At 43.1% G+C, this 16,212-nt stretch overlaps 1 protein-coding gene across 2 annotated transcripts in view; it reads left to right on the top strand.

The window, feature by feature from the left end:
* The first annotated feature begins 1,004 nt into the window (after nt 1-1,004).
* The window catches only part of LOC110987486 (one cut domain family member 2-like), a 52,264-nt gene continuing 37,056 nt past the window's right edge, over nt 1,005-16,212 (top strand). Inside the window, exon 1 of one of the 2 annotated variants that reach the window (XM_022250245.2) lies at nt 1,005-2,553. In XM_022250245.2, coding sequence (XP_022105937.1) covers nt 1,452-2,553 — 1,102 coding nt within the window. In that variant the 5' untranslated portion in view covers nt 1,005-1,451. The remainder of the gene's footprint in view (nt 2,554-16,212) is intronic. The other variant, XM_022250244.2, reaches the window with a different exon arrangement.

The raw sequence follows: 16,212 nt of genomic DNA, 5'->3' as shown, positions 1-16,212 counted from the left end.
CACTCTCGCTAGTGGGAGAATTGGTTTCGAGACACGTTCATGGATATGTCTTCCTCTTAAAAAGAATCGAAAGATGAAGAGATGTCATCGCACTGATACATTGTGACTGTCGTCACGCCTACGCCGTTAATGTTATCTTGAATTTCGTCCCTAAAGTCACCCACGACCTCACTACTACTGAAAATCCACACCACTAAAAGATTACAATGGTTAAAGTGTAGGATGTTTGTTGATGAAATAAAGATGTTAAAAAACCTGTTTCACTGGGAAAGACAGTAGCCAAACAGAAGAAAAACAGAAGAAAGGGGAAACAAAGGGTACTGTAATGACTCAAAACAAGACAATAAAACAAGTTGGCATTTGTAACTTAACCCTGGACCTCCTCCGTCATGGAAACAGTTGAAAAACACAATGGTACACCTCACCTTTACCTCAGAGTTCTACAAAATGGACTGGCCTTTTCTTTATTTACTTCGCACCACAGCATAAATCAACAGGATTTTGTGTGCCACCCCAAGGTTCATTCCGTTAACAGACACAAGCCAAGTCTCAAACCCCGACGTTTTGAGCAATTTGGAAATACAAGCATTTAAAAAACACTTCCACTCTTTTCACTTTCACTATTGTGGTTCATGGCACAATATATGTCGATTAAAAAATGATAGAAGTCAATTTTACTGGCAAGAAACGAAAAAAAAAATTGTAAAATGCGAGATGACCGGTCATACTACACCAAACTTTACAAGTTGACAGTTTTCCTCGACCCGGTTCACCGACGCGGACAATGCTCATTTCCAAACAAAGAAAGTAGATATAAGATGCTCCCCTGCAGTGGACCAACAATGGCCACTAATCCACTCATTCATCCAAGACTCACCTTCGCAGCTAAAGGGGAAAGGAGAATCCCTCAACCACAAACATGTGACGACAGCCACGAGTCTGCGCACGCGTGATAGGGTGTGTGAGGGCGCCTTGTCGCATACAGTATTCAAAGGGAAGAGAGAGAAAGTAAGGGGGAAAAAACGCGTGCATCACCGGCAGCTGTATAAACAACATGGCACGGTCTGAGCAATGCATCACATGCTAGCCTCCTCTCAACCTTCCCTTCATCCCACCCCGACAGAGAGGTTAATCAAGCCTGCTTCGCTCCTGTTTCCGATTGGTTTTCTTCGCCTGGGCCCCCTACCCCATGACTCGAGTCGTACGTCCTGGTGTGGTTTCCACGTACGCCGTTGTGTAGTGTTCGGGTTTATTTATTATTTTCTTGGGTTCTCCCTTTTCGTGCAGCGAGAGAACCGTGTGTATGCGGCGTGTACGTACCGCGCATTGACGCGGCTAGTCGGTGGGTGATTCTTGTACTTAACCCGGCCCCCCGTGCACATTGTGTCTCCAGTTTCGGCGCTCACTGCACTCGCTGCGGGCTGGGCGTAAGCAAAAAACAAGGTTTTGTGATGCTTTCGAGCGAGCTTGCGGCCACATTGGACAGCGGCCTAGTGGGAGACGTCGGTCATTCCGAAGCCAGCCCGTCCACGGCTTTCTCCTCCTCGGCGATCACCTGCGATTTCTTCAGCCCGGTGGAGCTCGCTGCCAAGACCTCCCGGAGTCATTCCAGCGGCAGCAGCAGCGCAGCGGCGGCGGCAGCAGCAGCAGCAGCAGGCATCGGGCTGGGAGCCTCGCTGGCCGGTATGTTGGAACCCGACTTCCGCAGTGTGGCCGACTACGGCATGGGCCCGCTGAACATGAACGGCTACCACCAGCAGTCGGCCGCCACCAGCAGCAACAACTTCACCACGCTGACCCCCTTGCAGCCCCTTCCGCCAATCTCCACGGTCTCCGATAAATTCCGGCACGAGGCGTCCAATGTCAGCGGGAGTTTCACGCTCATGAACGGCTCCAACCTCCATGGTATGTCGTCCAACCCCTACGACAAGCTGGGCGGCATGAACATGGGACATTCCTCCATGGTGGCCCACGGCGGCATGGGCCCCAATTCGGTGTTAAACGGTTACGCCCCCCACCAGTCCATGGGGGGCTACGGGTCCCCCCACCACGGGACCATGTCGTGCACCCCTCAAGACGCCAGATATGCATCCCCGATGAACGGCTACGAGCAGTTCACCCATCATGCCAGCTCCCCTCATCACATGCGGGCCCTACAGCCCCCCTCCCATCCCCACCACCAAAGATCGGGCCTGACGAGTCCCATGGTGCTGAACGGTTACACCGGGATGACGGGCCACACGCACCCGAGCCCCAACTCCGTGGGCCGGTCGGGAGATCGGGGCTCGTCCCGGGTGGATTCAGGGAACACTGGGGAGGAAGTCAACACCAAAGAGGTGGCTGGCCGGGTGACGAGCGAGCTCAAGCGGTACAGCATCCCACAAGCCGTGTTTGCCCAGAGGGTGCTGTGCCGGAGCCAGGGAACACTCAGCGATCTCCTGCGGAACCCCAAGCCGTGGAGTAAGCTCAAATCTGGGCGGGAGACCTTCCGGCGGATGTGGAAATGGCTCCAGGAACCGGAGTTCCAGAGAATGTCGGCATTGAGATTAGCAGGTAAGATTTGCGCTCCGAAATGCTAGATTACACTGACAAGTTTGCAATCCCCATCGCCCGGAGCTACTGGCTTCTCATCATCCATTTTCTGAAGTCTTCTCAAAGCAAACACAGTATACGTACATGTATACTGTACAATCAATAAAACGAGGATCTACGAAGTTGTCATGCTTCCCCCAAGTTTTAAATGAGGTACACGAAGTTAGTTTCATAAAATTACAAGTGCATAAAGGGTTTTTTTCTTATTAACGCAGAAGTTGTACATGATGCAGAATAGGATTTCACTGTTTAATTAATTAATTGGTTAACAAAAAAGGATTAAATTCCTCCATGTATTTGACAGTATATAAACAACAAATCGGGGGAAGAACATATACACGTGTACAGTTGCATTGGTACAGTTTTCCTGAATCGTTTGTTCATCTTTTGTTAATACCAAAACTCTGCCGCTGAAAGAGTCTGAATCTTAAATAAGCGAAGAACGCAGATATTTGTTAAACTCGAATTACATTTTCATTAATCATAATATCTACAGCATTCATGTAAAAACTGTTATTTTAGTAGTGTAGGCCCTAACTGTAGAATCAATGACAAAGTTCATGCGTTCTCTTGAACATCGTTGAAACTAGGGCTCTTTCAAGATTACTCAAAACATGCAAAAGCAACAGATTACAAAAATCGAAATTACTTCCCCGATTCACACCCTCCAGTAAAACCAGCAGATCCCCGCGGAATTTTAACGTTCAATTCGCTTCACGAGCGGCCCTGCCGGCCCGTTTGTAAACAAACTGAACGCGTTTCGTTTTCCACGCATTCCTGGCGCGCAAAATCAATGAGGGGGGGAGGGGGGAATTCGATTTTTATCTCGCCTCACTTTTGAAGATGTTTGGGGTTTTTTTGACGGCAAGTGCGCCTGGGTTGTCGATTGCATTGTCCACAAACACAAATTGATTGCCGATAGAAGTGAGAGTGAAGGGGAAATTCACCCACAAATCTGGATCTGGGTTGATAGTTGGTTCGCTTGATGGTCGTTGTTGTGCAACAGGGTGAGGAGTCTTTTATGGCGGCCAAATTCTTACGATTCTGTTTTTAAATATTTTTATTACCATGAAGTCACCTTATACCTCTTTTAAATCTCAAAATCACCCCCCCCCAATCTAAGCAAATATGGTTATTTTATAGATACATACGTTGTATTATATAGTTTATATGCAGTTTACTGTGAATGGGATCAGTAATAAAGATAGAATGCGCAAAATTCAAAATTTTAAAAGTGAGCTTTATCGTTTACGAATGTACTGTTTTCAATTTTTGAAACTGTGAATCACAATCACGGGTTATTAGAAAATACTATTGCAGTTCGAATATTGGTCAAATTTGCATACCCAGTCTTTGCAAAATTACTCTCGGACCCCAAAAATTACACAGCTGTGGCGCGCGCATTATCCCCGGTCCTGCATTTTAGTTAATTAACTGGAATGTTCGCGTTCACCTCCTTGCCACGGAACGAGAAAACTTGCATGTAATTACCGCCGGAGAAAGTGGACCACGTCCTGGATTTGTAATTGCTCCACATTTAATAGCCTGCAATATTGAGAAGCGAATTCGGTGCACGGGTGTTTCATTGTAATCGTGCAAATAAGTCACTAAATGTTCAACGCGTGCGTGCAGGTTGGATCGGTGCAGACATTTTTTTTTGATCGAAGTGATTCACGTGTTATAAGTACATGTACTGCGGCTTCAGCGTGAGAGAACACAGCGCGAGAGAAAAAAAAACCTGCCCTCCGGCTCAAAAAATTAGCCCTAGTCCCGATACTTGTGAAACAACATCAGTAATTATTTGTCCAGGTAATTTAGCTGTCGTCCTGGCCGGGGAAAATTGCGTTGTTGAAGTAGGGGAGGAATACGGTTCATACACGGCGACGGTGAGGAACAATTTGGTAAAGTGGAGATGACAGATTTTTGCTCCGAGCGGGGAAAGACGATGTCGAAGCGCGGTGGTCGGGCGCTTCGTTAACGGGCACGGAGTTGATTTCACCCAGCGCGGCGGAAACTCTTTCCCCGTGTCTGTCAGTGATTTTGACTGTCTATTTAGGAAATTTGTTGAGAGGTAACAGACTTCATATGATTTGATCAAATTATTGAATAAATAATAGGGAATTCAACCTTGGTTGTCAAGCCTGTCACACTATCAACATTGACCCAAATTTTGTGAAGCAGTTTATCGTGACGTTTTTCAAAGGCGTTTAACGCTTGATTTCCATTAATTCCTGATGTTGATCATTTTGGTCAGTTTGAGTTTCGATTGACGGCTTCCTGTAGGCGTAACAAGATCATATGATGAAGATGGTAATTGGCATTCCTACATGTTCCGATCTCTTTGAATGTAGTGTATTTTCTGGCGCCTAAACATTCCAAGTCGCTGGTGTCTGAATAGAAAGGTAGGACAGTGCCCTTTCCAGATCGGCAATTTTTCCCCTGTTTGTACCTCGACTTAAACACAGTGAATCCTTTTTTATTAAACCATGCCAACAACCATTCAAGATGTGAAAAATATCCCAACAATAATGTGCCAATTTCGGCACACTCTGGTCGCTCATTAATGAGATCGCGTAACACGGGTAGCGCTGACCTGTCAACATGTCGGGGAGTAAGTCCGGAGAAAGAATCAGTCCCGAAAATTTATGACCAATTTTGATCTCCAGGTCCGATCATTGCCGACGCGCTGTGCAAATTGCCTTATCGCCAACCTCGGCGTTGTTAAGTATACGTCGTTAACCGATTGTCGTTTGTTGGATTGGACTGTTAGCCGTTGTAGAAAAAAAAATCTGTTGGAACTCCGACGAGACAGATCGGGATAAATATCGAGGTGATTGATTGGGGGTGCCCTGAGACGAATTAAACCGATGCGTCAGCGCGGACTGCGTGCACTCTGGGTAGGTCTGCGGTGCAGCGGTTTTAGTAGTCGCACCATGCACACAGCCGTTGTCCGCCATGGTACCTCAGCCAAGCACACAATGGGTTTGTCAACTCTGTAATTGTGGGGCTTTTGTTAGCGTTACGCAACAAGATTCAAGCTGCTTTTTATTTGCTCCTTCACTTACTCGCCTGGCGGTCAAAAGCCCCTTGCTACCATGCCAGCAATGAATCTCTAATGATTGATTGTGTACCGTGTGTGCCTTGCTCCTTGCTGGAAGTGCGGTGGGGCTGAGGCAGTGAAAGCTTCTAAGCTCCTCAGCCATTGAAGTTCAATTCACGCTGAGGACTTAAACCTTTTGGGTTAAATAAAATGCACCGTGCGACCACAGTTTCCCATGAATTGGGAATCCTTTATTAACTGGAGTGTCTTAACATGTGCATGTGTCTTTCAGGTCTACATCTTAACAAGGGGACCCTCATGTACATGTAAAAGCTTGAGTGAAGAACTACAAAATGCCATTTGCTGCGTCCATGTTAAGGACGCTCTTTCAAGGTCTCTGCGGGTTGGCGCTTTTTATAATTGCGGAGAATGTAACAGCAAAAAGAAGCTTCATTTCCTGGAATGACTGTGTAACATTTTCTAGCTTTTGCTGGATTCACTTGAGTTGCGTGCATTTTTTTTTGTGGTCAGACTTTGGAATTATCACCTGCACAGTGCTTTGCGTGACAACTGCAGATTGTGGGGAATTATAAGTGTCTTTATTGCCAGGTTGAAAGTACATGTATCTTAACGTCAGATCTAAGTAAGGACAGGGGTTTACATGTGCTTGATTGAAAGAAAAGTCACAAAATCGGCTCACATGGAGATGGGAGCTTTTTTTCGAAATTTGAGAGTCAGGTTTTAGGCAAACACTTTCAACCAACTGTGCAAAAGTGATGATTTCTACTTAGGCCATTTAGTCCTCCAATAAAACAAGAAACGGCAAAGAAACAAAGGTTTGGTACTTCTCTGTCCAAAGACGAAAATGTCCATAGTTGTAGAATTAGCAATGTAATGCATTGTCCAAGGATTATTTTAGTGTTTTCTTCAGTTTTTGCCCCACTGTAAATTTGTTCTGCCCTTCCAACACTGTTTCCAAGTTCCTATAGCGTGAGATTTGCCAGTGTGGCATTTCAGTTTTAACCGGCACTGGCCCAGGGCCAAAAACCTGACATGTAAAAGAAGGAGGAGGAGATTTTTAGAAAAAAAAAAAGGTCTCAGCCGACTTGACGGGGAGTGTTGTAACCAGATTTGAAAAGAGCAGTGCACTGTAGCTGAAAGTACAAGGCACAATGATAGCTCGACTCGCAGTTTGCTCGTTGGCAAATGAGACAGCAAGAAAGAATGAAGAGCTAGTCTGATTTATCAATTTCTACCTCCATGGATTTATAGTGGGAAATTTAAAACAGGGTGCATTGCCAAGTATAGAAATTGTGGGCCCACACCCCTAAAAAGGCGCATCTAGTAATTCCTATCTGCTTGGGGGTATTTGCACTGAGTTTGCTTGACAACAAACCTGAAATAAATGTGCCCTCGGCAGTACCTCTTACTGGAATGTCTCACAGATGTGACGCTTTCCAATTCGACGATTCAGATCGTCAGCATCATCCTTTCAAATCAGCAGGAAAAAAAGTTGAGTTGTACATGTAGAGAATGTCATCATTATGTGCAGGTATCCACCAGTGACCGCTGTAGTACTTAACCTTACAGGCCTGAAATTTGTCAGGAGTTCTCTTGAATTTAGGATTGTTATCAGAGTTTTTCTGATTTCAAGATATCTCAAATAATCTCTTTTTTAGTCTGGAAAATCTTGAGCTTACCATTAAGGTGTTTTTTTACATGTGAAAAGATGATAGAAAACACAAGCAATGGGTGCTTTGAGGGGTGTTTTCAGGCATAGAGTAGGCTTCTCTGAGGCCCAGAAAATGTAACATTTGGGAGCTCTAGAGAAGTGCCACATAAACCTCATTGCATGAGATAGAAGGACTATTGTACACAGTGCAACAGTTACATGTACGGTGTAAGGTAAAGCAAAGTATTGTGCCTGTCATTCTCTGCTCATTCAGTTACTACAGTGACTCATGCTGTGTGCTACCAGCGAAGCGTAAAGAAAGGCATGACTCCATGCAGGCACAAGAGACACGGAAAACAGGGTTCAAATTTTGGACTCTTCACAACAGACTTTCCCCACCTGTGTTGAATAAAGTAGGGATTAGACGTGAGCCATTTATCACAAGTCCATTTTTATGGCAATAATGTTGTTTTTCCCCATTTCACAGAGTTTGTGACATTTTTAGGAAGTGGAAAGCCAGAAATGGAGTTCCCCAAAAGTAAGGTTGTTGTATAAAAAGACGTCACATATACATGCATGTACTTCCGACCTCCACCCAACCCTGTCCCAGCTTTGGGTATTGGGGGTCCACAGTACCGGCTGAGGAGAACATTACCAGAACAGTGGATACATTTAATGTTTATGTTTGTCACCAGGGGAGGGGGGTGGCAGTTGCTTGCTGGAGAGGGCAGCCCCTCCAGCCCACCCCCTCCTCTGGTAACAGGCCCGTTTCCACCTTCCTAGAGGTCCACTTTTGAAGCTGTTGATGGTTTTGTAAACATAGATGTCTTCCAGATTCTCAGCACAAAAAGGACACTGTAACCACCAACTGTACAAGATATCAGAGTAACTGAGCAGGGATTGCAGCCCACAAGATCCTGTGAAGTGACTCTTTGAAAAGTGCAGATTTTTTGTACACCCTTCAAACTCTTCACCTCAAACCTTTAAAATAACTTGCTAGAGAAAAAAAAGACGGGATGAAAAGGTGTTTATGAATTCGGTGCCGAAACAGAGCACTTAAGCCCTTGTCTCCTCAACCCTCCATGTCCAGGCTAAAAGAAATCAGTTAGCGACTCTTGTTTAAATAAAAAGTTCCCTCTTCTGGAATGAGACGGAGAGAGAGAGGTAAAAAAACCTGTCCAGCTTTCCAGCACTCCGTGGCACTTGACGCACACCTGCCGTCGTAATGCACTCTGTAATATTTTCTCCAGTGTTGCATTGCAAATAGGAAAAATAAGACCTTGGCTCGCAGTCTTCTGACCGAAGCGCTTCTGAGCGCTTTATGTAAATGAGGCACAATGGCACTTCCTCTTATGCCACACTCTTACGCGCGCGCTCTGTCTAAATACTAAATACTACCCTCAAATGCACACCAACCAACCTCGCTTCACTGTATGAAAATTGACAGGATCTTCAAAATAAATGCAGCATTTCCGTGCTGGTGGGGGTAGGATAAGTGGTGATTTGTCGGCTGCTTCTCCCAGCCCGTGATGGGGCAGACGGACGGTTAGGTTTCCCCCCAAATTGCCGGTTTTATTCTCAGGTTTCGTGGGCGGAGGATGGTTGGCCGGCATCATGTGGCGATTCTGCCGAACACCTGTTGGGACTTGTACTTTTCGAGGGCTGTTTAGATCCGCGAGTGGCAATGGATCCGCTGGGCCGGGGAACGTCGCCGGGAAAACCGCACTGACCTCGCTCAATTTTTTCTTTTTTAATATTTGCAAAACGTGGGACGATTGGATGTGACCCACGTGACCTTGGGTACACAGCGCAGCACCAGCCCTGACAAGCTGACGCACATGGCGCAATTTTGCCTGACAGCATTCCCAATAATTTTTTTTTTTACATACTCCAGTTTTGGACATTAACAGTCTTGTTTATTTGCGAAATTGACTCTGGCCATGATGTCATTGACTGGAGACAAGCCTATTCAGGCAGGGTTTCTGGAAATGGAAGCAATCTTAGTGAAAATTTCATGATTCATCCGCAGAAGATTGTTATTTCACTTCTTGTTTCAACCGCGACCCCAATCAACTCTTTCAACACTGCACTGCTAGAAAATACAACACAAGTTAAGAGATGCATCCACTTTGAGGGAAAAAAAAACCTCCGGTTGATGACTTTGATCCAAATTAGCAATTGGAATTATAAAAATGTGATTAAAGCATGGTTTTGGTAGGCCATAGTTATTCATGAAGTCGGTCTGTGTTGGTCAGGAGAGCAGTACGGTACCCTAGATTAAGAGGAAGGCTGTAGCTGCAATCCTAGGCCTCCATCGTGCATCAGCTTGATACAATTAAATTGGGACTTTAATGACATTAAGTCCCACGTGCTGCTGTTTGAAGGCTGGATTGTGTAGTTACTCCAAACAGCATTTTACCAAATTAAAATTGTGAGGTCTTTTTACCCCTAGGCCTACACTATAATGGCTTGCTTGAGGGACTAAATTTGGTGATGGGGGGGGTTCCAAGAGTTATGCTAAAAATCAACATTAAGACATTATTTGGAGTTTGTATGCCAAGTGTGTTCAGTTGTTGAGTCTGCAATTTGTGTGTGATAGTGGAGAGGGAACTATCACACATGTAGATGTGATCAATAGACAGCTGTTTCAGAACAGTTTACTGTTTCTTTGGGCAAGAAACCCTTGCTGTTTCAGCCAAAATGCAAACATTTTTTACAACAGACAATGGAAGAATGACAGGAAAAGCTTGGTGCTTTCTTCATTCTTTGATTGCAGGATTTCTGACCTGAAATAAAAAGTTCCACGTTTTTATAGGTAATTTGCTCAGTGTTCCCTCTACTTTTTTGCACTTCATACAAACAAAGGAAATGCACCAGCCACATAATTGCAGCCATTTGGAAGAAAACTTGTGCCTTGGTTGCTTTGAAAAGCTCTGAAAGGATCCATGTTTTTATTCTTGTCATTTTTGTGACCCCTCTGCCTGATGTTTTATGGACCTCTCCTCATTGCCCAATCCCGTTCTTGAAGAAGTTAAAATATCAATCCTGAATATTGCTATTCCATCATTTTTGCTCAAGCAGTTGGTGCTAGATGCTGTAGCTGTCTACTAAGCTTTGATGGGAAGCTATGGCAAACCTAAAAATACATGCAGTTGTTCCCTATTTTTGAGACCGTAACGTACATTTATTTTGAGGGTTTAATTTGGGGAAAATATGAAATTGGAAACTAAAAAAAATGTGTTTTGTAGTTTGAATATGGTACAAAACTATTCAACGGACTTATTGATGCACACAACTAGTAGCCGTTAAAGCATTGTTCATTTCATTCAAACGCATGCCACCAGACCTTTCTTGTGGTTATTTATAATGAGTTAACATTTACATGTAGCTGCGCATAGAATCGGTGTTAAAAAACGAAGTGCCCCAGAATTCCTTCCTACCCTGTTATTAGATATCATTGAAATGGGACGCAGAATTTGTTTATTTTTTAGCTGAAGCCTCAATTTCTTTTACTGAGCTGCTCCGGGTGGAAACGTGTTTCACAGCAGAAAAATCAAACAAGAACCAGACAAAGAAATAATACAAATAGCACTACAGTTTGGCTGGTATCTAGTCAGTCACTGAGAAAATATTTCCAGTGCTTAGCCGATCTACGTGCTTGGGTTAGGAAATTGTGGTGTATGTGAAGTGGTTAAATGAAGGGAATAAGTTAATTTTGCAATTCCAAACTTTACCCTGAAAATTTCCCAAAAGTCTTTGCAGCATTTTTTCTTTCACTGTACTGTTAAGACCAAACTGGGCACTGTTGTTTCAAAATAGTATAAAGACCCTGAATAATTTTTATAGCACATGTACAATGAATTGCAGCTAGCTATTTTCTTGCAGCAAGAGGATCTGTGTTTGGGGATTTTTTGTACACAATAATTCAATTGTTCCACAATTATTGTGATTATTTTTTGGCCTAGTTGAGAGAGTCAATTACTTAAGATTCACTTCCCCGGGTCATGAGTTTTCATTTACTCGTCTCTGCTAAATAATATTTTATGTACATAGGTTTCCTCAATGCTTGATCGAGCGCTAACAATGTGTGTATTGGATTTGGTCGTAAAGCTACGGTTGGCTGGCTGTGTTTTTTGTCAATTCAAACTGGTCGTTAGTTTGCAGACGATGTCCCAAACGCCTGATGATTTACCTCGGCCTATCCTGACCTGTTCTGTCATCAGCCCAGTGTGCTCGGTACCCTGCATCGCGCGCTCGCTGGCTCTCCCATGGGTAACCGGCCCCAGTGCGCAAAACAATATGGTGCACATTGGGCCGCGCCGTCTTGATTGAATTAAACCAAGCATTGGACCTAATTGATGTGATTAGATGAGTCTGGTCCCCGGGGGCCTGGGCTAGCACAACGCTGCCCCCGGGAGGGAGGTTACCAGACCGAGATGGTCGTTATAAAGTCCGGGCTTGTGAAATCCAATGCCGCGTTGTGGTGCTTTAATCATATGCTTAGCTTCGCTCTCAGGCAGAAGTACAGGTGCCTTCAACAACGGCACACCGACAGACTCAAGACTATTACAGCTGACGGTGCTGTAGATTTGTGGGATTTTTCCCCCAGCTTTCCAACACAATACAATAAGATGGAGGGGGGAACGATGATAGAGAAATATCACATAACCAAAGGAATATTGCTGGCAGTTTAAGTGAGAACCCCTCGGCTCGTATTTACAGCATTGACGACCCTGGCTGTATTGTTAGAGCCAGTTCCGTTCCAACATTTAGTCAGAATATCTGACAACCAGTCTCAGACCTAAAATCAAATTGATTGTCTGGTTATTTAGAAATTACGGAAGTTGCAGTGTGATCCTGGAAGAGATCTGGAAAAAAGCAACCCTAAACCCCCCCCAAAAAAGTGGTGAGCCAAAATTCCGTAGTGAACCCACCAATGTTTCATGCAGGTAAATTAGGTCCTGTTGATTTCATCATAACACAAAATGCCTTTAGATGTGGATAAAGTTCGCTTTTGAGTAGCCACACATTAAATTCTTGTTGAGCTACTGGGTTCCCTAAGATGGGGTTGGGTAAGGGATAAGGACTGAACATTTTGTTGATTCTAAACCCCAAAACAGAAATGACCCTAAAAGTATTTAATATAGCAATCAGCAGGGAGAACAGCTTGGCAATTAATGACAGAAAGGCAACGTGTCCGTAATATTGGATGCCACTTGGTCAACTTGTGGCATTACAGTGGGTATAAATTTGCCACTAGCCACGGTCAGGCTTTTGATTGTGTCGTCCATCTCGTTCAACATGATGTTGCCACAAATCCCGCAGCCCAAAACCCAATTCCGCAAATGGCAATTTCCCCAGCAATTGTCGCTCAAGCACGGCAAACGATGGGCATCCCGCAACAGATCAACTCCATTACCAATTTGGCAAAGGAAAAATTAAATTTTGGCCGCATAGTCCAGCTTTTAGGGTAACCCGAGACTCCAATTACTCTGCCGTTAAATGCTGCCTGGCCCAGACATCGTTATCTTTTTTTTTTTTACTTTTAAGGACTGTTGCTTCATGACACAGAATCTTGGAACCAGTGTCTCTCCGGTGCAGACGAGAGCCCACTGACATGGCGACACACTTTGCACTGTCAAATGCTGAGGTTAACAAAATATTTCATCAGCCAGTACTGGACCAGAAATTTCAGTTTACTCAGACTTTACTCTATGAAAGGAAAATAACTCAGTATGGGTATTACACATACATACCTTCACATGCACATGCATTTGTATTGGGCCTTTTTAGAAATTTTGCGCTGAAATGCCCACATTCATGCTGGTAAATTTATGTTCAGAGAGCCTTCTATCTTTCAATCTGTGGCTATAAATACGCATGAACTTTTCAAGAAAGCAATTATACAAGATTATACATGTATTTTGGGAAAATCAAATACCAGAAATGGTGGACCCTATGTGAAGAATGACATTTTTTATGTCATCATTTCCAGACAATTTCTGTTTTCATTTCAAAGGAAACACACAGTTTTTCTCTTATGCTTTAGTGGGCAAATATTGACCTTGACCAAACCACCCGCAAACAAGCTTACAAACATGATAGTTCATTTTAAAATCTATATCAAATTGTGTTACATTCAGATTTTAAGATAACAATACCTTTTATTCAACACTTGCAGATGACATAGGTATGGATCGGGGTGTCGTACCTAGTAGAGCAGCCGCTTCGCTGCGATCTGCTGAAACAATGAATTGCTGATGTGAAAATGTATCATTGACATCATATGGAGTTAAATTTGCACTCTTGTTGAACTTGATCAAATTGTTTTCTAAATAATTACTCATTTTCAAAGATAACTTTTTCTCTAACAGTTTGAAGAATCAGACAAGCTATTTTTAATATGTGATATGTACATGTACTTGTTGTCTCTCTGTAGAGTTTCAGGTATAGTTGATAGAGTCTTTAAACATGAAAATTGTGAATTTTTAAAAATCATGTTGACAACGTGTCAAGAGCACCTGAATATTGAGTGATATTTACACTGTGGCTAACCTCAAGAGCTTCTGGAAATTTTATAGTCAGACCTGATTGATTTGTTGTTCATGGTTCAAAATCTTCATATCTTCTTCATATCATATTTATATCTGCTACATGTATCAGTCTTCTGTGATACATTCCCTGTGCAGTGATAATGAAGTCTCCTTTACACCTTGTATGAATGCCCAACATGTTGGTGCTGCTTTGGCAGTGAAGCTGTAATGTTTGGTTTGCTGTTCTAAAAAAACCCTGTCAGTTGCTTTTTTGGCTGGGCGACTTAATTGCTTGGCATTTTCACCAAATATCTTTGCAACCGAGGAGGCCCTGAATGGCAGCACAATTTCCCCCCATTGTTACGGCACCGGAAACCATTGTTAAACCACGAGAGACTGTGTGAGAGTCCATAGCCGGAAGTGAATTTCCTCTCATTTGCATATGAAGTGATGTCCTATTTACCGTTGCCATAGAAACACCAATCAAAGAACACTTTTTTTTCTTATCCAAGTGGCATACACATGCATATGTGTAAACACTGATGCTTGAAGTAATCCTTCGTGGTCATTTGCATTCACACATTTTGAGTTTCAAAAGGAGAAAGAGAGGGGGAAATATGGCTGGCTTTATTGCATTTCTGATGTTGTTATGGTAGTAGGAATTAGACAAGATCTAATTGTTGCATCCAGCAGGTCACCCGTAAGAAAATTTTGGTCATACAGGTAGCCTGTTGCATTTTGTAAAAAATGCCATTGGATAAAACCTTAGTATTTTTTGTTCTATCGAGGGAGATTAACTCTTTGATTGGCACTATTATTTGTAGCTTTAATGGTCATGCTTGACCAGGTTTAATCATTGATAATTTTGGTCCTGCAGTCAGCAGTTTTAGACCTTTTGGCTATGATTCACTTTGAACTGGATTTAAGGGTTGTGTTCTAATGTAAATCAAGTGTGCAGATGTTTGTTCAGACTTACATGTAGGAATAGATACCCCCCCTCCTGCAAATTACAAAAAAGAGATACACATCATTCATTGCTCTCTCATATTTGTATCTTTCTGTTTCCAGCAAATCATGGTCTTAAAAGTAGCAGAACTGGGCACTCATTTAGCTCTGCGAGTATGCAGCTTTTAAGCCATAAGTATGTACTCTAAATTATTCTTAACTGTAAATAATTTATATGTGTATTTTGCTAATTCCTGATAAAATCCACCTCTCTTAAAAAAAAAAAACTTCCATCCTCAGAGCACACATGTTGCCGGCAGCACGTGAATCCAAATCGCTTCCGTAACATAAGCAGCCAAATTTTTATTAATTTATTGAAGCTCCGCGAAACGGAACGTGTAATGTCCGTTTGCACGCATCATGTGGTTTTGCCAAATGTTCACGGTTGACGCGGCACCACGGCGCTGCTGCAGAGAGTTGCCTTGGGAATTCGCCGTTGAATATAACACGCTCCCAAATCTGTCGTGTGCCAAGTTATGATGGCGTTCATGGTCAGACTTGCCGTGCTGTAATGCCTAGTAAGCTTGAATGCATTATGTAGATCTGCCTGACGGCTAACAAAACCTTCCCTTCCATCTACTCAGTTTAAAAAACCTTCAGTTTGTCTTGTTTGCCTCTGCATTCAAATTGAGATGGAGAAACATTTTTGGAAGCTTTAAAACAAACAGGTTTGCCCTTAAAATTCTTGTCTATTTTGACTTCAAGTGAGAAAGTATCATTATATTGCTCATCTCATCTTCCTATTTCTTTTAGATTTGAGACTATGAAAATGTATAAGCTACACCCGTTTGGGAATCTTGAAAGTTAGATGCTCAATGATGTGAGATATTGATTGATTGATGATTGATTATCATTGTTGCATATTCAGCATAGAATATACCATAGCGCACCAAGAAACCTGAATATTTACTGTGTTGATAAAATTTCCTACAAAATTTACAATCACCTGGTTTTCTTTCCACTAGCTTTACCTTGATTAAACAGATGAAGAAACAAACAAACAAACAACATAACCTTGATAGCCATTTCACCAATGCGTAAGGCTCAGTTCTAGAAATTGGAAAAAATCCTCCAATTCTTGTTTTGACTTAAAAAGGGAAAATGCAAATTCCAAGTGACTGTTTATGCGTAATGAGATTGACCTGATAACAATGACAAGATCAAATCTAAGACTTGCTGTGACTACAAACTAGGCACAGTCAGCTAGAGGATGCAGAGAAAATGCAGCAACAAAATCGTCAAGCCTCACTGCCATTCGTATCGTAGGTTATATTTGGACCATCGACGGTCGTCCCCTGAATCCAGGGAAATGTACAGTGTGTTTCGGTGGGAACAGTTTAAACGCTTCAGCGGCTGTCACGCTTCACTGG

This window comes from Acanthaster planci, linkage group LG21 (genome assembly GCF_054643075.1).
Source record: "Acanthaster planci isolate LZ-2023a linkage group LG21, COTS_SCS, whole genome shotgun sequence".
Taxonomy (NCBI): Eukaryota; Metazoa; Echinodermata; class Asteroidea; order Valvatida; family Acanthasteridae; genus Acanthaster; species Acanthaster planci.
The sequence above is the reverse complement of the archived record's forward strand: the minus strand, read 5'-3'. Positions and strand labels throughout refer to the sequence as shown.